A 21,133-nucleotide genomic window follows, 5' to 3' on the forward strand; every position below is an offset into this window, starting at 1 on the left:
TGACAAGATAAGAAGAGTCATTCATGGTTAATACACTGTATACATCCAAGGCATACTATCAAGACGAGAAGAGTTAATCATAGTTGATGCACTGTATCCCTCCAAGAGCCATAATTAAGACGAGAAAAAGCACATGATTGGCGCACCCAAAACATCTTCAGTGCATGATAACATAGTCATAAAATTGCACATCATAATGCTATGTGCCTACAGATAGCCGCAGGATGGCGTCCAATCTAGGGATGCCTACCACAGCGGGCTACACTACTGGACCATGACGTCAGCTGCCTCGCCATTATTCCCATTCTCAGCAGGCCGCTCAGCATCTAGGCCATGTGGTAAGAGGGGAAGATCCTTTCCGGCAGCACGGGCCTTTGTCTCAGCCCACTGTCGTAACCGAACCAGACTCCTCATCCGCGCCTCTCCACGAGCACCCATACTGGTGAGTATTGCCTCATTCACCTTACTCGCAACGTTTCGCCGGAGCGAAGGTTCTAGAAGTTCAACTAGCTCCCTTTGCAGCGTACCAGTCGTCGCAGGAAGAAAGATGAGCAGAGACATGGTGAGCTCGAGATCCCTTAAAAAGTCGGGGTTTGTGGCCGCACGCGGCGCGAGTTGTGACGAGGCAAAGTTGAGCGCAGGTGTGATGTCAGAGGTGACCGACGAGGTGCATGTCCGAATAAGCTCGATGAGCTGTAGACGGAGCAGTGCAAAGTGTAGGGCTGGATCGGTATCGAGGATCTTATTTAGCTGTCAGCAGGGTTCGGCAACAGATGTGCGTATTAAAAAAGACTTGGCTGCTTGCAATCATACTGAGGACTGAAGGTTTGATTATCATCAAAGAAAATTATGCGTGGTGCATGAAACTGAATTTAATCCTGCAAGGTATCGAGAAGTAAGGTGCTCATAACGTACCTGGGGGTTAAGATCGTTGATCTTAGTGATAGCGGAATCAATATCTCCAGCATGAATAGCCCGTCGTATCTCTACGCGGGACTGGATGGACTCCTCATCGAGAGGTAGCTGAATGTTTGCTTCCTTGGCGAACTTTTCAGCAGCACTCGGATAGCCCTCGCTGACCAAATAGTCCATGATGACAAAGTTGATGTCCCTGTGAGGCGCTTGTCAGCAAGGCTGTTATTGTAACCTTTGGTATCAAGGGAGCGATAATGCGAAGCAACAAAAGCTGCTTGGGATCAGAGATACAAGTTAACATGTTCTCCACACGTGGTTTAGGAGAGATTCCCAACTTATTTTGAAATCATCATGTAAGAGTAGCGGTAGGATAATTCGTGCACTTACGTCTTGGACGGCTTGACATCATCGATCTTCCTCTGGAAAGGATGTTGCGTTGGCGTTGCAGCCGAAACAGAAACGGTGGATGAGCTCTGCATTTCAGAGTCAGTAACGCGGGGAGCAGCTCCATGCTTGTTGAGCTTACTTACCATAGTGAAGCCTGGAGGCACTCAGCACCCTCATCCGACGTCCATCAGTAAAATGGTTGAGCTGCTCGACCGTGGGTCGAGTGTGCTTGGAGCCACGCAAAGTTTGCAGCGGGCGATGTGAGAGGAAGTTTGGAGGAGAGAGGTCGATGGAAGAGAAAGACTGAGCTTGCTCGCTAGTGCGGTCTTGGCACGCGCTATATGCCGGTCCTTATGTAAGCCCGCGGCTCGAGGACTTCCCACTGCGGATATCCGTCATTCAAGGAAACTAGCATGATAATCGACACGTTATAATCTCCAACGGTCACTTATTTTGGGGGAAATATTGCTTATACGCCATGAGGTAACGGTAATCGCTGCTACCTTCAGAATTCGCTACACTAGGCACCATCATGTCATCGGCAGGCCGAAGGACGCACTACGAGCCACCATGGGGCAATGCGAGCATTATTGGAGTAGCTGGTAGCTCTGGATCTGGCAAGACGTCTTTGGCATTGGCTATAGTGGCATCTCTGAACTTGCCATGGGTTGTCATTCTGTCTATGGTGCGTTTCGTCCTACCTTTTACGCTCACGTGCTGCACACTAAGAACAAGTCGTGTAGGACTCGTTCTACAAGCCACTAACACCTGAGCAATCTGCGGCTGCTTTCAGGAACGAATTTGATTTTGACTCGCCGGAGGCCATAGACTTCGACAACTTGGTCGACCGGTTACAAGAGATTAAAGCTGGGTAGGTTACTCTGATATGTCGACATTACAGATGACTGCTGATGACATATCAGCAAGGTTGCCGAGGTACCCATATACTCGTTTCAGAAGCATTCCCGACTCGAGAAGACAACTACAATCTATTCGCCACATGTTCTAATTTTAGAAGGCATCTTCGCCTTACACGATCAGCGAGTGCTAGACCTACTTGATCTTCAGATTTTCGCAGAAGCGGATGCCGATCTCTGTCTTTCTCGACGTCTCGTGCGCGACGTCAAAGAACGAGGTCGAGATATAGAGGGCTGTATCAAACAATGGTTCGGCTTTGTGAAGCCGAACTTTTACAAATATGTCGCACCGCAGCGCGAGATCGCTGACCTCATCATTCCCCGTGGCATCGAGAACAAAGTCGCCATCTCCATGGTCAGCAACCAAGTTCGCCAAACGCTTAATCAGAAGAGTGCGCTCCACCAGGCGGAGTTGCAGCGACTGGGAAAGATTGCTGAGGTTAGAGAGCTGAGTTCGAATGCAATTGTGTTGAAGCAGACGAATCAGGTTAAAGGAATGCACACCCTCCTCTTAGACCCAAGCACATCGCGAGAAGACTTCATATTCTACTTCGACCGCATGGTTTCTCTACTAGTCGAAACAGCTTGCGACTTCCTCCCTTTCGCCTCTCACACTGTCACCACATCGCAGAAATACAGCTACCAAGGGCTCCAGAAAAATGCAGATGTCAGTGCCGTGGTGGTTCTGCGTGGTGGCAGTGCGTTTGAGACAGGCCTTCGGCGTACAATTCCGGATTGCAGGACGGGAAGGGTACTCATCCAAACGAACTACAGGACGGGTGAGCCGGAATTGCATTATCGAGCCTTGCCGACAGACATTGCGCAGCATGGGCTTGTACTAGTTCTGGATCCGCAGTTTTCATCGGGTGCGGCGGCTTTGATGGCAGTCAGGGTGCTAGTAGACCATGGTGTATCCGAAGACAGGATTGTATTCGTAACATATACGGCGGGTCGCATTGGCGTCAATAGGGTGTTGAGCGTCTTTCCAGATACCAAGGTTGTGATTGCAAGATTAGGCGACGACATGGAGAATCGGTGGGTGGAATCAAAGTATTTGGGTTGCTGAAAAATGTTGTTTAGGGTTTGGATCTCAGCGGTAGATGCCGGAGTGCAATGGGGTGAGCCTGCTGTGCATGCATGCCTATTACTACTTGCAACTGTACATGACTTCATGCCATGCTAGCATGTATATAGCAACATCATGTCCAGAACGCCGTGCCACTGAACCCCATATGACCAACGCCCTCAAATGCAACCCCCGCGTTCAAGACATAATGCATCGCTATGTACAGTGGGTATCACAGGAAGTATTCCGTCGTCACCTCCTTCCCTTGTTGTTGTTGCTGCTCAGCTCGATGCACGTCGTTGTCTGGACTTGCATCAAATACATTGAAGAAGCGTTCGCCAGTGTCACTAACTTCCAGAACGCTTGCCATGTTTCCGCATCGATAGCAGTAGTTTGGTGCGCTCCAGACGGTGCTGAGCCGGTCATCATAGAGGACCTGGAAACCCTCTTGGCAGAGCTGATGGGCTCGCAGTATATGGGACATTGCGTTGACCTCTAAAAACTTCTTGACCACCTGAGCTCCAAAGGTATATCCTGCTCCTCTTGGGCTAAGCGAGAATTCGTCCCTTTCGGGATCGGGGTCGCTCCAGACTAGATCTGCCATTGGGCCCTCGTGGGGAATCTCTCGGAAGCGGTCGATGATTTTGATTTGGTCGATCGAGTGTATCGAGGGTGACAAGCCGCCATGTACACAAAATATTTGGTCATTGATGACGACAGATAGCGTAAGAAAATCGAACATGTCGGTGAAGTAGTGCCATACATTGGCGTTGCCGTACTTGCGTAAGCACTCGGTGTAGAAGCCGTACGATTGTGTAACGCCGCGAGACTCGTGGTTCCCGCGGATGAGGTGTACTCGGTGCGGATACCGCAGTTTGAGGCATACGAGCAGCGATATAGTTTCGACTGAAAAAAGGCCGCGATCGACATAGTCGCCTATACCAAGTCAGCCTTGTTGCTCTATCGCAAGTCGAGGGTGTCAGCGTACCTAGGAACAAGTAGTTGGTGTCTGGACACGGCCCGCCAATCTTGAATATCTCCATCATGTCAAAGAACTGGCCGTGAATGTCACCGACGACGGTAACAGGTGCCCTGATATGCACGACATTGCTCTCCTTCATGAGAAGCTCCTTGGTCTTGGCGCATATTGCTTCGACCACGGACTCGGCCAGCAGCTCCTTCTTGGAGAGGCGCGATATACACTCGTCGAGGTCTACGGTAGCTGCAGGAAGTGAGTAAGAGTGCAGGCAGGGGTATGTGAGGGGCGCCGGCCACTGACGTACACGGAAGTCCTGGCATGGTAGTATTTGTAAGGTGGATGTGGGAGGTGCAGTGTGCACGACTCGCTCAGGGTATCGAGTCTATACTGGTCGCTAACAGATGTCTGTATCGTACAATCATCCTCGGAGGCGCATCGAGGCTTGAGAGACGGGTGATGGCGCAAAAGCGAGTAGCATGGGGGGCAAGGTGCAGTTGCTTGGTCTGAGTTGCGGCGGTATACCGCGCCCGCCGTATGAGGCCCAAGCGTGGGAAACGTGACTACGCTTCAGACTTCATCTCAACGCGACCTTCGTTTGCCATGCCTCACATCTGTCGTCAAGCGCGCTTTTCCTACCTTTCACCTTCCCCCCCTCTTCTGTGGTCTCCGTATTCTGAATGCCGCCAAGATGCCATCGTCCGCCCTCTAAATCTCGCCATCAGTTCAACAATATCTGTCCGTCGTGCCTCTGTGACAGCTCCCTCCTCACATCCGCAGCCTTACCTGCTTCACCTTCTCTCTCCAGTCTCAATTTCTCTCTCACTTCACCATAGCGTCCAACCGACCTGTCGGTCAACCATCTATCACCTAGGAGACGAACTAACAACACTTTCCCCTGGAGAGGTGGTCTTTCCTATTGTCTGGGCACGTGCGCCAAACCTGGACCAAATTTGAGAACGCGCACCTCTGCAACAAACCATTTCCCACGCTGGAGTCAACTTCCATCCTTCTTCAGAGCCAAACCCCTAATCTCCCTTGTCTGGTCTTCCAAGCCCATTATTGTCCTTGATCTGGCTATCAATCGAGACTAGGCCAGGGGTGTAATGTCGTGGAGTAGCGGGCCTGTAGCAGGCGCTGGACCTTTCCAACCACAACCGTATGGCAATTTTCAACCTGGATATGGCCAACAGCAGCCCTATCAACATGGACAACAGCCAGCCTACGGACAGCATCAGGCAGGGCCGGCATATCCCCAAGTTGGTCCACCTCAACGACCACCAGAAAATCGGTAAGCTCTCTTTACATGTTTCGAGCCACCTATTGCTCTAGGCGACTCTTGAAGGCTTGGTGCGACGAAACCACCACATACTAATTAGTACCTAGACTGCCAAAAAAGAAAGGCAACCCAATAATCACACGGTATCCTCCTCCACCCGGCTACCGCGGACCTGCGCAACCTCAGGGTTCTTTTGGTACTAGCCAGTATCCTAACCAACATCAACCACCCCAGCCTGGATACCCCCAAGCGCGTCCAGCGCCTCCTACTTACCCTCAGCAAAGTTACAATGCCCCTCCTGTCATTCAAAGCTATCCTCCGCAAGGCTACGGTCAATCGCAGCCTGCGACCTATCCTCAACAACCATATCCTCAAGGTCCAAACTACCAATGGCCGCAACCGGGCTACACGCCGAACCAAGGTTACTCGCAGCCTCAAATTCGCCCTCCTGTACAGGCATACGTACCTCCACAGCCGCAGAGTAGCTATCAGGATTATCAACCTCAACCCGCTCCAATCGACCAAAACCAGCAGTTCTACGGCCAAAATCCCGGGTGGTCGTCACAAAATGGACCACCACTGTACCCACCGAGTACTCAGTATAACCCACACGGTGGTCCGCCTATGAATGCCCCGCCGATGCAAGATCCTAATGCTACGCCAACGCCGGCTACCGCACATCTTGCCATGTCTCAACCCACTCAACCGCCTAATCAACCGACTAGTAGCGTAAGTGAGAACGGGTCAAGCGGTAAATCACAATTGTTCCTTGCCTGGGATGACTGGGACTTTGACTTTGAGGGTGCAATCTGGCCTAAGAGCAACGAGCCTGTGGACCCCGCTCTAAGTCTCGGTGTCATCGTCTGGCATCCTGCCAAGCAAATGACCCGTGCCTTGCCTTCAACGTTTGGCGAAGCCGAGGAACAGGCTTTGAAACCCTCACCGGAGAAGCTAGACAACGGGGAGTCTGTATCGGTGTACTTCATGGCTGAGAATTCGCACGAGGCCTTCCTCGATGTGAGACAGACGGATGAGTGGGAGCAGATTCGGGGTGACCCAGTCTTTGTGGTCTTTACAGACGAGGAAATGCAGCGTAATCTCGTATCGCTAGAAGATTGCATTGCTCAACGAGACCGCCTCGATGATGAGACAGGACAAGACGAGGATCACGAGATGCATGACGCAACATGGGACATTATGGACAACCTTGATCAGGCTTTATCTGGTCGCAATGGGGATTCCAAACCCACGAGATTGAAGCAGGAAGCGTTTTCTTCACCAAGACAAACCCAAGAGGATGTCCTTGCAATGCTAGGTGTGACTGGTGCTCCAAAGCCACCATCAGATCAGACAACGTCGTTGTCCTTTCCCGCGCCTGGGGAGAAGCCACCGGCATCGCTCCCTGAAAAGCCACCGGTTGGCTCACCTTCTGACACACAGCCCAATGCTCCGTTACCCACCCAGAGAGCGCAGTCTTATGGTGGGGATCGGAACGCCGGGCACGGATTTGCGCCTCAAAGACCATATGGCTCTATGTCATCTTCATCTAATCTAATCCCTCCTCCTCCGCCGCCTTCGGAAAACCAGCGGTACGATCCCTGGAATGCACCCCAATATAGCGGACCTAGCTTTGACGGCCCCAGGGGGAGCCCTGCACTCTCTGAAGGGAGCAATCGGACTATGGCCGGCTCAGACTTTGATTCCGAGAGGCCAAGTAACGGGAATGAGCAAGAGGCCGCCGTTCCTTCCCTTACGCGAAGCGACAGTTCTTTCGCGAGAAAGAGAAGCTATGAAGATACGGATCACGACAGCGAGAGGCCGCAGCAACAAGATGACAACACAAAGCGGAAGAGGCGTACTCAAGCCAATGCCGCCTATAGGTAAGATTTCGAGTTTGCTCGCTTCCTACCGATATCTGTCAAGCACAGGCTGACAAGTCATAGTCGTCGTTGATCCTCCCATCGCTTCTCTCCTTACCTTACTGCATAGTTCTGGCATTTCTCTTTCCGCCGTATTCTAGGATCCCAGCGGCAACATCCCCTTCAACTTTCCCAACACGGTGTTAATTTCCTACCTGTTGTTTCCAAAAGAGGTTTCTCAAGATCATCCAGAGCTTTTCCGTAAGAGCTCGTTGTAGTTTCCATATTTTCTTTCCTAGTCATATTATCTTCCAGCATAGAGGGGCAGATTTCACGACACCTTGAGACAGCGAGGACCGCTTGAGCTCAATTGATACCAACAACCACTTTTGTATGTCTTTGGTGCGGGTACGCCGCTACGTTTTTGCATTTGTGCGCCGCTCTCTCTAGCGTTTCAAACATTGCGTTATGTTTCACATAATGTCGTTTTTCCTTTCACCATTCGACTCCCAGCGTTCTTATCATTTCAACAATATCAATATTTAATCTCATACCATTTTCCTCTACTCGATGGATTGTCCATTACCATCATGCGTTTGCCTCACCTCTTACCATTGTCTGTCACTGCGCCTTCTGCCCCCATCACGTCTTCGTGTCACTTCCGACTTCTCTGCGTCCTTTTTGAGGAATTTATGGGTCTATTCTCGCCTTCCATGTCAAGAAAGAATCCCTCGTGTTCCAGTGCATATGCTTCGATAGTATATTGCAGAGCATTTCGAGCGCGTCGTATTGGCTATCCTTATACAGTAAGTGACATGCTATTAATTGCCACGGCAAAGTCCAGGTCGTAAGATCTGCGGCATTATTTCCAACTATACCTCATCTTGTAGACGACATGTCATACTACGAGGCAGGGACGGATAGGCTGTATCGAGGAGATCTCATCATGCTAGATGGCCATTGAGGCCAGCGTGACCTTTGCGAGGAAGTAGTAAGATCGAGGAGGTAAACTGAATTGCAAATCCTGTTAGCGTGGTCAGAGCCACCCGCCATCACTGCCCACTACCAGGCGACTTCAGTGCGACTGAGGCTTCGAGGACGTGAAGATGAAAGCAGGGGAGAGGAAAGTGTTCAATTCAAACGCCCGTCATTATATGTGTACGCTAGGAATAATAACCAGATACCCCTAGCGCCCTGTAACGCTTGGTACCTCAGCCTTAAGTCCCATCGACAAAGGAACATAGCAACGCTAATTCCATGAACGTAGATCGAGGCAGTAATACACGTATCGAGAAGATGGATGATAGATGTGCCCACCCATAATCTTCGTTCCGACACGTCGTCGACATCCAGATGGTGAACAGAATGGCAAACATCCAGTACAGCCAACCAAGCCGTGTGGCTGAAGTCTTGCGGGAATGACCCAAAGAATAACGAGGTGCAATCCCGGAAACAAGCGAACAAAATCAAGGCTGCAAAATCGACAGTTACAGGACAACCAGAAGAAACCCTAGGCTTGACAGTAGCCTACAAATGGTCACAAAGAAAGACCGCAAAACGCCGGAAAACTGCTAATGTAGCAAGGGAAGGGCATTCGTGCCTAGGCCGAAAGGTCCAGTGAGGCAGTGTTCGTAGTCGTACATGACCCCACTTCGTATCATCGTAAATCGTATCGTGTAGTTTGCTAAGTCGTAGAGAATCGTTAAGAATGATTATCTAGAGTAAGGCTTATTCATCAGCGCGATCTCGCGCGCGACGGTAGCCCACTCTAGTTCGCGGCGAAGAGGTTCGTTGCGTCGCTGACGCTGGTACTCTTCCCACTTTAGAAGTTCGTAGGTGAATCGAAGGTGTGGTTGGATAATGACATTCAGTCGCCGCGCCCGCACAAAGCAGCTAAAGTATCAAGTCAGATGGGTGTATCTTAATTAGCACAGTAAGGGACTTACTAGGCACGAGGAAAGGACAAGCCCAGCTCATTCATAACTTCCGCAATGCAGATGGTTGCCGAGCGAGATACGCCGACTCGACAATGGACGAGGGTGGCACCACCATCCAACTTTCCAGCCTCTGCTCCAAGTTAGCACTTCTGCGGGGGAACGGAGAGGAGAAGGGAGTTTTACCAATAAATTTCAAGCATCGTTCAAATTCGGCCCAAAGAGGATCAACACCATTGTCCTGAACTCGATCTACCATCAGGAACTTGTCGCTAGGCCAATTGAGCTTTCTCTTGAGATCTTCCGGCCAAGAGAGGGATTCACCGACGCTCAAAATCCGGGTAATTCCAAGTTCGCGGAGGAGTTCGGGGTTGTTGGCGTGTCCAAGATTGCCAAGGTACATATACGGTAAAATTCTGCTGGGCAAGCTGCCGTCAATCTTCGAGAGCCATTGTGGCTCAGGGATGTTGAAGATGCTCTGTTTAAATCGGGGTGATTCTTGAAGAATGCGAGGCTGGATTGTCGTCAAAAGCGCAACATCGGATGGATACGCAAAGAAATTGCGTCCCTTGCCACGGTGCATTTGGATCCATGCATCATGCACAGGCAGGCCTTCCGCATACATGAAGTAGGCAAGAGCAAGAAGCGTAGTCTCGGTGTAGCCATCAGTGCAGTGAATCAAAAACTTGCGAGGCGTTGCAATGTCGTCCATTTCGATAGCCTCATCATCATCATCCCGTCTCCGTTTCGATCGCTTGACTTCCTGTGGATTTGCAAGTTCGAAGATCCACTTGCACGTGTCCATCAAACCGTCAACCTCTCCATGGGACCAATTTGGAGGCATAATGCTCCCCGAAGAAGGAAATTCCATGTGCAATGCAGTCTTACGCTGGATCTTCTCCAGCCCCATGCGCAGAGCTCGTAATGAGCGCGATTCCGGCACATGGGCAAGATCGGTAGCTTCAATCAACATGTCGTACGATTCCTCTCCCAGGCACTCTGAAGGAAAACTCGGATCAGGCGTAGGTCCCAAGAAGACGTTGTTGCTGATCTCGGATGTCTTTGACATTGTGCACATCTCGTATCTTTCCCAATAAGCTACTCAGAGGTCAGTTAACCGCATTTGAGCGTAGGTTCGGGCTCGCCGCTCACAAAAGTCAACGATGCTGCCTGTCATGCCTCCAGTCGAGTCTATTGCAACCAGCTTCGGGTATCTCTCCTGTACGCAACTGAAGGAATCTAAGCGTGTCAGTGTCTCATCGAAAGTATCTTTAGGTTGTGGGAAATACCTGAGAGCATGAATGTGTTGAACAAGCAACGTGGAAACCCATTCCTTGCCTCGTACTGCCTCTGCGCTGTTGATATCTTCTTTGCGAGTGATATCGTCTCATTGGGATGAGTTTTGTGGTCGCCATACACGATGATGTCCGAAACCATGGCTAACTTGCATGCTTGTATTTGAAAGTTGCGTACTGAGAAGCCATCCTTTGGGTCACACTCGATAAAGGTAGAAGAGTCCTCGGAAGTTGGATCGAGTAGTTCTTCTGGTGCAATTGCCCCCTTGAGCTTCGAAGTGGACAGCTTCCCGCCAGTCTTGACAAGGGTAATGCTGCGAATGCACCTGGGGACTTTCCGAATGCTCTTGCGACGAGACGAGAAGAAGGCGAGTTGGATTTGGTTCTCAGCATGAAGGCCGTGCATCCAGGGGAACACTTGCTCTGGGTTTGGAAGGGGCTGAGTCGCGATGTGCTCCAACGCCTCTGCCATGCGATCGGCAGTGATTGTGTACACAGATGGATCGTCGGAGTACTGGGAGCAATACGTGTCAGGCGGATAAGTGATGGACGAAGTTTCGATGAGACTATCTTGGCGTGGAGGAGATGCGGGGGGCGTTGCGGGCATGCCACCAGGCGAACATACTGGGATGTGCTTGTTGGGGATGGCAGATGGTGTACCACGAGATGAAGTATTAAGTGACAGGTGCGGTGGAGGTGTTGACGAGCGGGCGATGGGCAATGGCCTGGCTACAGCGGCGGCCATTCTTGCGATTCGGATGGTCGACAGGGTGCGGTTCGAGGCACGCAACGTGGGGATCCTACGCTTTATGTAGAAGGCGAAGTGTCAATTGGACAGTGTGGAGGTTCGACGGCAGCAATGGGCTGGACAAGAATCGATCTATCCTTCCTAATCAAGCGGGTCCAAAGGTGGAAGGAAGTCTGAGTACTGGAAAGGTGTCGAATGGGCACGGATATGCGGGGTTGGCGAGGGTACGTTTCACTGGCAGGTGGGATGGCAGCAGCGAGCGATGCTCTGTCGAGCAATGGATGAGTCTTTGCGGCCAAACAACAGAGTATGCATTGGAGTTTCTGAACCTACCTCGATCAAGGTTTAGAGAAGGCCGCCACGGAGTCGGTTGTTGAGTTGATCAACAGCACGAGTATCGAAGGAGGGCAAGGGCAAGGGCCCTTTGCGGCAAGTGCGAGTCTAAAGCGGGACAACAGGTGCGCTCGGCATGGTTACAGTTGAATGAAGTTGAGAAGCATGTGTGAAGTGAATTGATGTGGTTTGTGGAAGAAAGGAGAAAGCATCGAGGGGGCGAGAGACGTTTGATGGTGGTAGCACAGTAGAGCAGCGGAATGCTATGGGCGGTGGTCGCTAGTGTGGCTCCCCCGCTATCTCGCTCACCAGTCCCCGTCCCAGTCCAGTCCAGTCCAGTCCCAGCACGACGACAAGGCGCCGTTTCAATGCATCCAATGTGCGTCGTCTGCTGCAAGCCCTCCTGTACGCACATGCACGCCAGGCCAGCCAGCGCGGCGCGGTTGGCTCCTTCGAACAACGCAGCAGCACCGATGGCCAAACTTTGTGGCTTCTGCTCGAGAACAGGCGCTCTCCAAGATGCGATAAGGAAGCCAAAGAGTGGGTCCAAGTGATACCGCCAGGATCCGTCTGGAGACACAAGCGCGCGTCGAGGAGAGGCCAAGACGACTCCACCATCACGACGACTCCACCATGGAGCGGGCCCAGCATCACAGTGGACTCGTTTGCCCCGCTAGCTGCAGCCCAGCCAGAGGCATTCGCCCCCCTCCACCACACCCCAAAGAGCCCACAGGTTTCATCGAACCATTGTCCGTCAACCCCGCCTCTGCACCCGTTGGAGCCGCTTTGAGGGCTGGACGACTCCAGGGAGGCCTGACAGGCACGAAAGCGTCCATGCGCCTAGCTTTCACGTCAAGAATATAACTGGGTCATGGCGCTACCGGAAAGGCGCAATCATCTGTTGGCCTTGCGTAACCCCGCATCCCCAAAGTGTCCACCTTCAATGACTGAAAGAAGCCCAGGGCTAGCTGTCTTGGTTGGCTGCAATGCGTGCTGATGAATCCTCAAACATGGGAGCAGGGTGAGGATTTGAATGCTTGGTGTATTTTGCCGCAAAGTGACAACGACATTTCTAAAGACCTAACAGGGAGCTCATCTGACTGTGCTCGCTGCAGTCGTCCCCTGCCGTGCCACCAACACGACCCCCCAACTCCAGCTCACATACCAAAATTCAAACTTATCAAAAACATGACTCCGTCCACGTCCTTCATTGCTTTCGTAGCGCGACCGCGCTTGCTCCATCCACGTATCATCGTGATACATTCCCGGCCTGAATTGTTCCTTCTTACACCTCAACATCAGTTTTCGAATTCAACAATTCATCCACGCGTGATCTTTGAACCGTCGCATCATCCTTGCCCTCTTGCTCCTTCAGAAGCACGGCAAGAACTTCCATCGGTGGTTCGAGACCTAGTCCATGTGCACGCTTCCAACGCTTTGGTCGAGTAATGCCAGTGCAGGGCTGTGTATCACAAATCTTGTTAGAAAATTCCAGCATAACATAAAACCGCCCGAGCGGGAGTGGGAAACTTACACCGTAATGCGCGCTCACGTCGAATTCCCGCAGGACCTTCTCATGCAGACTTAAGCCCTGTTGGTGCACCCTGGGCGCCATTCTCTGCTTCTCTTTCGCAGCCCAGTACTTTCTGATCGCTGCATCCGTTATCCGCCTAGCTTTGACTTCTTCTGGTGTGCTCTCCACACGTTGCGCTTTGATCTTTCGCTCTGTCGGGGCGACGACGGCTGCTTCCGCCGTGGTGGGCTCACTGTCTTCGATCTCGACAATCTCCGGCTTGGGATCTTTCGTGTTCGAGTCGTCGAGGATATTCTTTGCGCTCTGTGCTCTTGCGCCTGCCTTCGTGACCTTATTAGACACTCCATGGAAAGCGAGGGTGGACTGCTGCGCTTTGGTCGCAGGGCCGGAAGCGCGCCGTTTCGGAGGCATCGTGAAGACTGCTAAATAGATGCTTTTGCTAAGTTTTGTGTATCCAAGGTTGTGATTGATGGTCGTGCGCGGTGATGGTGGTCGTCGAACGTAGCTGAGCGAGTGACCTCATTTGGCAGGGCAATTGCCTTGGCGTAGATCGGCCGTGCCTTGCCCCGTTGTCACGGAGACGCGCTAGACACGCGCACCATGTGATCAGAATAATTCACCATTTCCTCCACGTTTTGCCATCATTAGTGAGGGATTCGCTGCGCATCAGGTTAGTAATATCTCAGCTCATCTCTCATAAAAAATGCCCTTGCTGCCATTATAACATCTCGACTGTCAATTCCTACGCTATCTCGTAGCTAGAGACAATGCACAGCTTCTTCGTGGAGCCTGAAGAATTTCGCTCCATGTTCTGTGTAAATTCTATCAAGAATGATCATTCCAACTTTAGACCTTTCTTGCCTGGCTTCGAAATATCTCATGCTACCCAAATTATTTTCTCGCTTATTGCCGTCTTTTCTCTTGTATCAACTGACGTCCCTAGGTCTCCACTCATCCACCCTCCTGCAAAGTATCAGCCAGGAGTACAGCAATGACTTCAACAACGCCCCCAGATGTCGCAGCCCACGTTGAATCCCTGATCCCCCAGTTCCAATTGACCCGCCTACTCAACTCCGACCAAGCCGGCCGCCGCATCTCCCTCCTTGGCACTATATCTTCTCAGCCGGCCTTATTGATCGCCGAACGCGCCGCCTTTGACACTTCCACTTCCAACCTCGAATCCTTCTCTACCTCTCTCCGCAACATCAAGAACTTGGGCGCAAACGACATCTACGCTTGGTTTCTCGCAAACTCCAACCCAAATTTCACCGGCGAAGACGGACAGCCACCACCAGACTTTAAGCTGAACTTGATCCACCCATGCACAGAGAAACATGTCAAGAAGTATGAAAAACAAGGCCTGCGCGTAGTAACAGAGACGCCGGAGATTTATGCAAAGTATGTACGGCCGTATATGCAGCGCCAGAGGGAAAAGGGTGCGCTGAACTGGGTGTTCAATATCATCGAAGGGCGAACTGAGCAAGAAGACGTCATGTATCGCGAACATGGCGATGAGGGTTTCTTACTATTGCCGGATCTGAACTGGGACCGCAAGACCATCGGGGGTCTACATTTACTTGGCCTAGTCGAACGGCGAGACATCTGGAGCGTGCGCGATCTCAAGAAGAGCATGGTGGATTGGGTGGAGCACATGCGGGGGAAAATGATCGAAGCGACTGTCAAGCTGTATCCTGAAATCGAGAAAGATCAACTGAAGCTCTACGTACATTGTAAGTCTGCTTTACTGACTTCTCATGCACCTTCATCGTACACTGGCAGATCAAATCTCGAAATATCTCCAGCTGCCCCTTTCGATTTGCCCCCCACACAATCCATTGCCCGTAAAGATTCTTCTGATAGGTCCCGCCGACTAACCTACTTCATAGACCAACCAACATACTACCACTTTCACATCCACATCGTGCATGTCTCACTCGAGGCAGGCAGCACTCAAGCCACCGGCAAAGCCCTCGGTTTAGAAAATATTATCTCCCAACTAGAGACCATGGCCGGAAAGCCTGATGCAGGTATGCAAGACGTTAGCCTGACATATCATCTCGGCGAGAGGAGTGAGCTATGGGAAAAGGTGCATCTGCCACTGAAAGGGGGACTGGAGGTTAGGGTAGAAGAGTTTTGAATGCAGTTATGCAGTGGGGTGAGATTAGATAGCTCCCGAACGATACTCAATCAAGACTATGTGATGATACATGAAGGCCACAAAGACATCGCACATGCGTAACCACCGCTAACGAATTAGAAGCTACATCAAACTTTCACAGCCTTTCCTTTCCCCTGTTGATCCTCATCCTTGGGCGTTGGTTGATGCTGGTTGCCACTCCCGTCCTCGTAGTTCGACCCGCTATCATCATCATCGTCGTCTGCTCTCCATGCACTCTCAGCGCGTCGCTTAGCTATCCTGGCCCTCAGCGCCACAAGCCTCTCGTCTCTCTCAAGATCCAGCCGCACTCTAGCCTGCTCCGCTGCGACCTGTGCATAATCATTACTAGTCGAATTCGTGTGGATACTACTTCTCAGTCTTATGCCTCGGCGTCCGCTGCCTTCATTCGATGGGCCGCCACCGCCGTGCTCTACATCTTTACTAACCGGCTTGTTTTTCATTAGCCAAGGCGCAAAGATGGCGAAGCTCCCCCAAAACGTGCCATCACTATTTTGGATCTTGCGCCACGGCTTTTCCTTCAGCGAGAAAATAAGGCAGTCCACAAAGCCCATGCTTGACAAGCATATCGTGGCCCCCAACCTTAGGAACCATAGTGGATGCTGTGCATACTTATATTTATACAATGTACATTGCTGAGCGAATGGCACAAGCCACATGAGAGTGTAAGCAAGCGGGTAGATGAACATAAGCCGTAGTTGCCGGTAGACGCGTGCGTGTAATTTCTTGGTGTTTACAAGCTGACGACTCATATGGCGTTGACCCGGGGGCGAAGAGGGAGAGGGAGAACGCGACTGCCTGTCTTCAAGAGGGTTGAGGTCTTGAAGGACAGGGCTGCGGTTGGCGTCGATGACGGCGCCAGGAGCGGGTACGACGCGTCCTTCTGTGATCGAATCGGGCGATTGAAAAGTAGAGCCGGATAGAATTGCCGCAAGTGGAGGGCGTAAGGTGCTATCATTACACCTCGTCGAGATGTTGATGGAATTGTTGGGGAGCGATTGCGTCCGACCGCCGGGCTTGAACGATGCGTGATTTGAGCTGGGTCCTTCACAGGTGAATGAGACGGATGACGCTCGGCGTTGGGATGAGACTATATCTTTGGCAATGGATGAGACTCTGCGCCCGTGGAACGATTCTCCTTCTGCCATCATAGATGCATCGGCATGTACGTCTGGGTCTTTCTCACTCTGTTGGACACTCGTCGCAGTCAACGACATCGAGGTTCCGACGCTCTGACTGAGGGTCGAATAAGCGCGAAACTCAAAGCCAACATAAGCGTAGATGGCGATCGCAAGGCAAATGATGACAAGTGCAATCAGATATCGTGGGATCCAAGCAAGAGCCAGTCTGTACCAGATGGGTCGAATCGGAAGCGTGCAGAAAGCTCCCTGTGACAGATAACCCTGGCGTGTGCCAATAAAAGCCAGACCTGACATCAAAACCGGGATGAGGAGCGCGCCAACGTATACGTAGCGCTGATAGGGGTAGAGCCCCCCTGAGGTAGTTTGTGTGCTGGGCCGAAACACTTGTAAAGCACTGTTGACGGCTATGACAAGGACAGCATAATCTGAGTACGCGTCAGAAAGTGCGCAACATGCCTCTTTCGTACTTACCACTTGTCTCCGTTCCATACTGTATGAAGAAGCCACTCGACTGGCAAAAAGCAGATTCTGTCCTGACTGCACCTCGCACTACTGCTACAACCGCAAAGATAAAAAACCACGTTGCTCTCATCAGGTCGCCGTATATCAGCAGCATGATCAGCCTTTGACTTCGTATTAGCATATAAAGAGGCGTAGGTTTCGAGACTGACCGATGGCGAAACCGTTTCTCCATCCGACAGAACCAGTAAAAGGCGACCAAAGAGGCCACTACGCTAAAACTGGAGCATATTACTGCCGCTACCCGAACCCTCAGTGTTCGCTGTAGGTTACTGGCTTCGATAGAGGTCCAGTCCGAGTCCACAAGTGATCTTGCGGATGAAGCTAAAACGCAAGGAAGGAAAACAAGGAGCGCGAGAGCGCGGGCCATGACTAGGACAAGCAATAACGATGCTTTCTGGAAACCCCATACACCAATTGCTATTCTCGTTCAATCCGTAGTATTAGGTGTTTGGTAGCTGCCTAGCGGGAGTAGCCACGGTTGGATGCAAAGTGGTCAAAAGAAGATTCACAGAAGCAAAGAGATAGGAGTACGGTAGCCAGCGTATATACTTGCTGCTTTTGATGGATTGTTTAAACATTAAGAGAGTCATCTGAAAACAGGTAAGACACAAATGATTCGCAGCATAGAAAACATACCACTGAGACATGAAGGCTTTGCATGCAATCACCTAAGAATCGTACCTGAAACGACTTCCGGTATAGCTCGCATAGGCTAATGTAGCGAGGAGCGTCAAGTGCTCCGGAAAGCCTAGTCTAGCGACTCGGCCAAAGTGATGAGACTGAATCGCAAGTCGCCACGTTCGCCTGCTACCTCGCGTTTAAGGAAGCTGCGCACTCCAAGATCGAGCGCCTTCTCGCTGAGGACATCTTCATCCGGGCCGAGTGCGCCACGATCAAGAGGAGCCTTGCGTCGGCCATCCATCTCCCAGAGGTGGTTGTTCTCGGACTTGACAAAGCAGACGTAGTGCAGATCGACATTGTCTTCGGCAGCAGGGGCAGATGTGTCACCACCGGAGGCGGCAGCCTGGTGCGCACTCTCAAGTGCTTCGGATTCGTAGAGGAGGTGGGCTCGCTCGACAGGCTTGAGTGGGATAGCGTCGTCCAATAGCTTAGCCAGGTTCGAGTTTGGTTCTTCAGTCTTTGTCAGTTTGTCCGAGGGAGTGCGTCGAGACGAGTGGGATGACTGACCAATATTGGATCGCGCTGCACCATTAGAGACAGCGTGGAGCAGGCCGATAAGACCACAGGCATTGCCTATTGTCTGCTTGTACCAAATGACCTCTTCTCCTGGGCCGTGGCCCTCATATTCGGGCTGGCTTTGGTCTTCCTGGATGCGGAACTTCTCGTATGTCTCACTAACCGGGAAGACTAGGAGTAGGGCGTGGGCCGGGCGAGGTACAAAGGCAAGAAGTTCGGGCTCGTCGATGCTGAAGACGTCGTGGAATGCGAGCTTCGGGGACAGGCCGAGCTTGTGGACAAGTGACGACATGACGTCCGGATTGTTCTCCAGCGGGATGAATCTCTTCTTGCCCGGCGGCACATCTGGCGACGGTTCAGAAGCCATGGTATTGGTATGTGGTTGTGGTGTTGTGGTTGCGGGGCACAGAGTTCCATACCTGAAAGCTTTATAGACGCGGGGGCCTGCAGGCAGCAAACAAGATGCGTCATATGCGCTCGCATCTACAGGCAACACAAGGCGTCGTATAAACCCCAGGGACAGCCTTCCTTGGGAGTATAGACAGACGTTGACAAACGAACATGTAGCCTCCACACCAAGCTGTCATGTCGTAGGCTTACACAGTCTCATCACGTAACTTGCGACTGGGAGAATCTATAACTCCTGCCGCTACACAGTCGTAGAGATGATGGAATCACTTTAGGCCTGTCTAACACCTGGGTCGTCGCGTACAGCCACACGGGGTGGCCATGGAGATAGAATAGAGATGGGCTACCCTGGACGCGTTCGAGGTTCATACGCCAATGCAATGGCCTGTGCGGTCGACATGGAAGCTTTCTGAGAGCCCCGCGGTGAATTTTGGTGGACCGACCTTGAGAGCGTCTGGCTTGACTCACGTGTATTATGCACTTCCGCATCTGTTCCTCCGCTACACCCTCCCTTCGCCTCCTCCACGCCAGACCGCTCCAAATCGCACGCCCCAGGCCTTTCCCGCTCGCTCAATTCCCCATTGCAGCTCGACGACGCCCTCGCTCCTTTACAGCACAAGCTGCACCCCGCTTCACGCTCAGTTTCTTTACCCCACTACACCCGCTTGCCATCAGCTTTTTCCAGCGAACCTTTGTGCCCACCATGGCCACATCAACACTAGACGAGGGCTTACTCACCTACCTCAAGACCCACGCCCCAAACAACGCCGCAGACGAGACCGACGCCGTCAAGGCTTCGCAGGCCCTCCTCCCCCAAGTCACGTACACCGACGCGGAGAAAGCCGAGCTTAACCAGTGGCTCATCACTGCCTCCCACATTGCCTCCAGTACCGAGGACGCCGCAAAGTCCGCCGAGCGCCTGTCAGCCCTGAACACACACCTTTCGAGCCGAACCACCCTCCTCGGCGCGAAGCCTTCCGTCGCCGACATTGCCATCTACCAGAAGCTTGCGCCTGTCATCTCCAAGTGGACTCCAGAGCAGAGGACTGGAGAGCAAGGATACCATCACATTGTCCGACATGTCGACTTTGTCCAGAATTCGCCCGTCTTTGGCCTGAAGCTGGACGACAAGGTCAATGTTGATCTAGACAATGTCGTCTTCAAGATCAAGCCGGTAGACGCAAAGGCTGAGAAGGAGCGCAAGAAGAAGGAGAAGGAGGCTGCCGCCGCAAGTGCTGCTGCATCAGGCGCTACACCAACCACCTTGACAGGGGAGCAGGGAGGTCAAGGCGGGAAGAGCAAGAAGGACAAGGCCAAGGATACGGCACAAGCGGCTGGTGAGGCCATAGCATCGACGGTCGTCGGCAAGCCTACAGGACCACCTGAGGGTGCACCAACCAAGAAGAAGGAGAAGAAGGAGAAGCAGCCCAAGCCTCAAAAAGCGTAAGTTATTCCCACCTTTCGGTAACCCCCTAAAGCTAACAACCCACGTAGAGCGCCAGTCGAGAAACCCCTTTCACCCGCCCTCATCGACCTGCGTGTTGGCCACATCCTCAAGGCCGAAACCCACCCCAATGCCGACTCCCTCTTCGTGTCTACAATCGCATGTGGCGACGCCCCCGGCACCGATAATACATCCGAGTACGAAGGCCAGGTGGTACGAACCGTCTGCTCTGGCCTCAACGGCCTTATTCCCCTCGCTGAAATGCAAAACCGCAAAATCATTGCTGTATGCAACTTGAAGCCTGTCACTATGCGTGGCGTCAAGTCCTGCGCTATGGTGCTTGCGGCGTCGCCAAGGATTGCGGAGGGTGAGGTAGATAGCCACAAGGGACCGGTTGAGCTGGTGAATCCACCTGCTGATTCAAAAGCTGGAGACCGAGTGTACTTTGAAGGCTGGGAGGGTGAGCCAGAGGGTGTGCTCAACCCGAAGAAGAAGATTTGGGAGGCAATTCAACCGGGTTTCACAACAACAGAGGGTCTTGAGGTTGGGTTCGATGTTGGTGTCGTTCCACAATTGGCGGGCGAGGGCGCGGATAAAAAGACGGGTGTTGCGAAGTTGAGGACAGCGACGGGACTGTGCAGTATTCCCACCCTGAAGGGTGCGATTGTGCGATAGACACAGAAAAGTTTGTGTTGTTTAGAGTCAAGTCAATGCTGCGTCAAATTAGAAGAGTGGAAAAGCAGGCGTCGACGGCGTCCACCAAGTCCAGCAGGCATGAAGAAGCCGCGAACAAAACATAATAGGTCACCTCGAGTGCTAGATAGGATGAAGACAAACATTTACGCCTCTCTTCCAAGTTTAGTGCTTTAGTGGCCCTTTTATTTTATTCTTGATGTTTTATGAAACTCAAGTACTCTATTATTATTATCGTGTTGCCTGCCATATCGTTACCTTGCATCATTCATCACCGGCTCTGCTCATTTTGCTCTCGCAGTCTCCAA

At 51.9% G+C, this 21,133-nt stretch overlaps 11 protein-coding genes across 11 annotated transcripts; 4 read left to right on the top strand and 7 right to left on the bottom strand.

Annotated features, from left to right (window-relative positions):
• Positions 1–22: 22 nt before the first annotated feature.
• On the bottom strand, positions 23–1,566 carry K460DRAFT_367383 (uncharacterized protein). Its single transcript, XM_040933570.1, has 4 exons — positions 1,446–1,566; positions 1,303–1,388; positions 916–1,111; positions 23–741 (listed from the first exon to the last, which is right to left on the bottom strand). Exons 1-4 carry the CDS (start codon positions 1,446–1,448, stop codon positions 265–267), a joined length of 762 nt encoding a protein of 253 aa, XP_040789200.1. The 5' UTR covers positions 1,449–1,566; the 3' UTR covers positions 23–264.
• A 268-nt stretch (positions 1,567–1,834) lies between these two features.
• Positions 1,835–3,285, top strand: K460DRAFT_285487 (uridine-cytidine kinase-like protein-like 1; the record flags this gene model as incomplete). The annotated part of the gene is made up of 3 exons (XM_040928819.1): positions 1,835–1,987; positions 2,046–2,173; positions 2,226–3,285. The coding sequence occupies 3 exons, from the start codon at positions 1,835–1,837 to the stop codon at positions 3,283–3,285; spliced, it is 1,341 nt and encodes a 446-aa protein (XP_040789201.1).
• Positions 3,286–3,517: 232 nt separating this feature from the next.
• Positions 3,518–4,584, bottom strand: K460DRAFT_395986 (Ser/Thr protein phosphatase-like protein catalytic subunit; the record flags this gene model as incomplete). The annotated part of the gene is made up of 3 exons (XM_040936078.1): positions 3,518–4,221; positions 4,274–4,507; positions 4,569–4,584. The coding sequence occupies 3 exons, from the start codon at positions 4,582–4,584 to the stop codon at positions 3,518–3,520; spliced, it is 954 nt and encodes a 317-aa protein (XP_040789202.1).
• A 669-nt stretch (positions 4,585–5,253) lies between these two features.
• Positions 5,254–5,617, bottom strand: K460DRAFT_127392 (uncharacterized protein). The gene has a single exon (XM_040926661.1). The coding sequence runs from the start codon at positions 5,494–5,496 to the stop codon at positions 5,290–5,292; it is 207 nt and encodes a 68-aa protein (XP_040789203.1). The 5' UTR covers positions 5,497–5,617; the 3' UTR covers positions 5,254–5,289.
• Positions 5,618–6,170: 553 nt separating this feature from the next.
• Positions 6,171–7,633, top strand: K460DRAFT_367386 (uncharacterized protein). The gene is made up of 2 exons (XM_040933571.1): positions 6,171–7,420; positions 7,484–7,633. The coding sequence occupies exons 1-2, from the start codon at positions 6,180–6,182 to the stop codon at positions 7,491–7,493; spliced, it is 1,251 nt and encodes a 416-aa protein (XP_040789204.1). The 5' UTR covers positions 6,171–6,179; the 3' UTR covers positions 7,494–7,633.
• A 1,478-nt stretch (positions 7,634–9,111) lies between these two features.
• K460DRAFT_377797 (dual specificity protein phosphatase PPS1) lies at positions 9,112–11,373 on the bottom strand (the record flags this gene model as incomplete). The annotated part of the gene is made up of 5 exons (XM_040935012.1): positions 9,112–9,292; positions 9,346–9,466; positions 9,520–10,431; positions 10,486–10,572; positions 10,623–11,373. The coding sequence occupies 5 exons, from the start codon at positions 11,371–11,373 to the stop codon at positions 9,112–9,114; spliced, it is 2,052 nt and encodes a 683-aa protein (XP_040789205.1).
• Positions 11,374–12,719: 1,346 nt separating this feature from the next.
• On the bottom strand, positions 12,720–13,755 carry K460DRAFT_386810 (uncharacterized protein). The gene is made up of 2 exons (XM_040935621.1): positions 13,244–13,755; positions 12,720–13,171 (listed from the first exon to the last, which is right to left on the bottom strand). Exons 1-2 carry the CDS (start codon positions 13,652–13,654, stop codon positions 12,995–12,997), a joined length of 588 nt encoding a protein of 195 aa, XP_040789206.1. The 5' UTR covers positions 13,655–13,755; the 3' UTR covers positions 12,720–12,994.
• A 183-nt stretch (positions 13,756–13,938) lies between these two features.
• On the top strand, positions 13,939–15,444 carry K460DRAFT_127766 (scavenger mRNA decapping enzyme). Its single transcript, XM_040926662.1, has 2 exons — positions 13,939–14,973; positions 15,130–15,444. Exons 1-2 carry the CDS (start codon positions 14,235–14,237, stop codon positions 15,378–15,380), a joined length of 990 nt encoding a protein of 329 aa, XP_040789207.1. The 5' UTR covers positions 13,939–14,234; the 3' UTR covers positions 15,381–15,444.
• K460DRAFT_127804 (uncharacterized protein) lies at positions 15,445–17,617 on the bottom strand. Its single transcript, XM_040926663.1, has 3 exons — positions 17,233–17,617; positions 17,033–17,184; positions 15,445–16,986 (listed from the first exon to the last, which is right to left on the bottom strand). The coding sequence occupies exons 1-3, from the start codon at positions 17,448–17,450 to the stop codon at positions 15,509–15,511; spliced, it is 1,848 nt and encodes a 615-aa protein (XP_040789208.1). The 5' UTR covers positions 17,451–17,617; the 3' UTR covers positions 15,445–15,508.
• A 214-nt stretch (positions 17,618–17,831) lies between these two features.
• Positions 17,832–18,647, bottom strand: K460DRAFT_283556 (peptidase C12, ubiquitin carboxyl-terminal hydrolase 1; the record flags this gene model as incomplete). Its single annotated transcript, XM_040928668.1, has 2 exons — positions 17,832–18,214; positions 18,272–18,647. The coding sequence occupies 2 exons, from the start codon at positions 18,645–18,647 to the stop codon at positions 17,832–17,834; spliced, it is 759 nt and encodes a 252-aa protein (XP_040789209.1).
• Positions 18,648–19,391: 744 nt separating this feature from the next.
• On the top strand, positions 19,392–20,807 carry K460DRAFT_283154 (nucleic acid-binding protein; the record flags this gene model as incomplete). Its single annotated transcript, XM_040928634.1, has 2 exons — positions 19,392–20,131; positions 20,183–20,807. 2 exons carry the CDS (start codon positions 19,392–19,394, stop codon positions 20,805–20,807), a joined length of 1,365 nt encoding a protein of 454 aa, XP_040789210.1.
• Positions 20,808–21,133: the final 326 nt, after the last annotated feature.

The sequence above is a fragment of the Cucurbitaria berberidis genome, assembly GCF_010015615.1.
Source record: "Cucurbitaria berberidis CBS 394.84 unplaced genomic scaffold K460scaffold_3, whole genome shotgun sequence".
Taxonomy (NCBI): domain Eukaryota; kingdom Fungi; phylum Ascomycota; class Dothideomycetes; order Pleosporales; family Cucurbitariaceae; genus Cucurbitaria; species Cucurbitaria berberidis.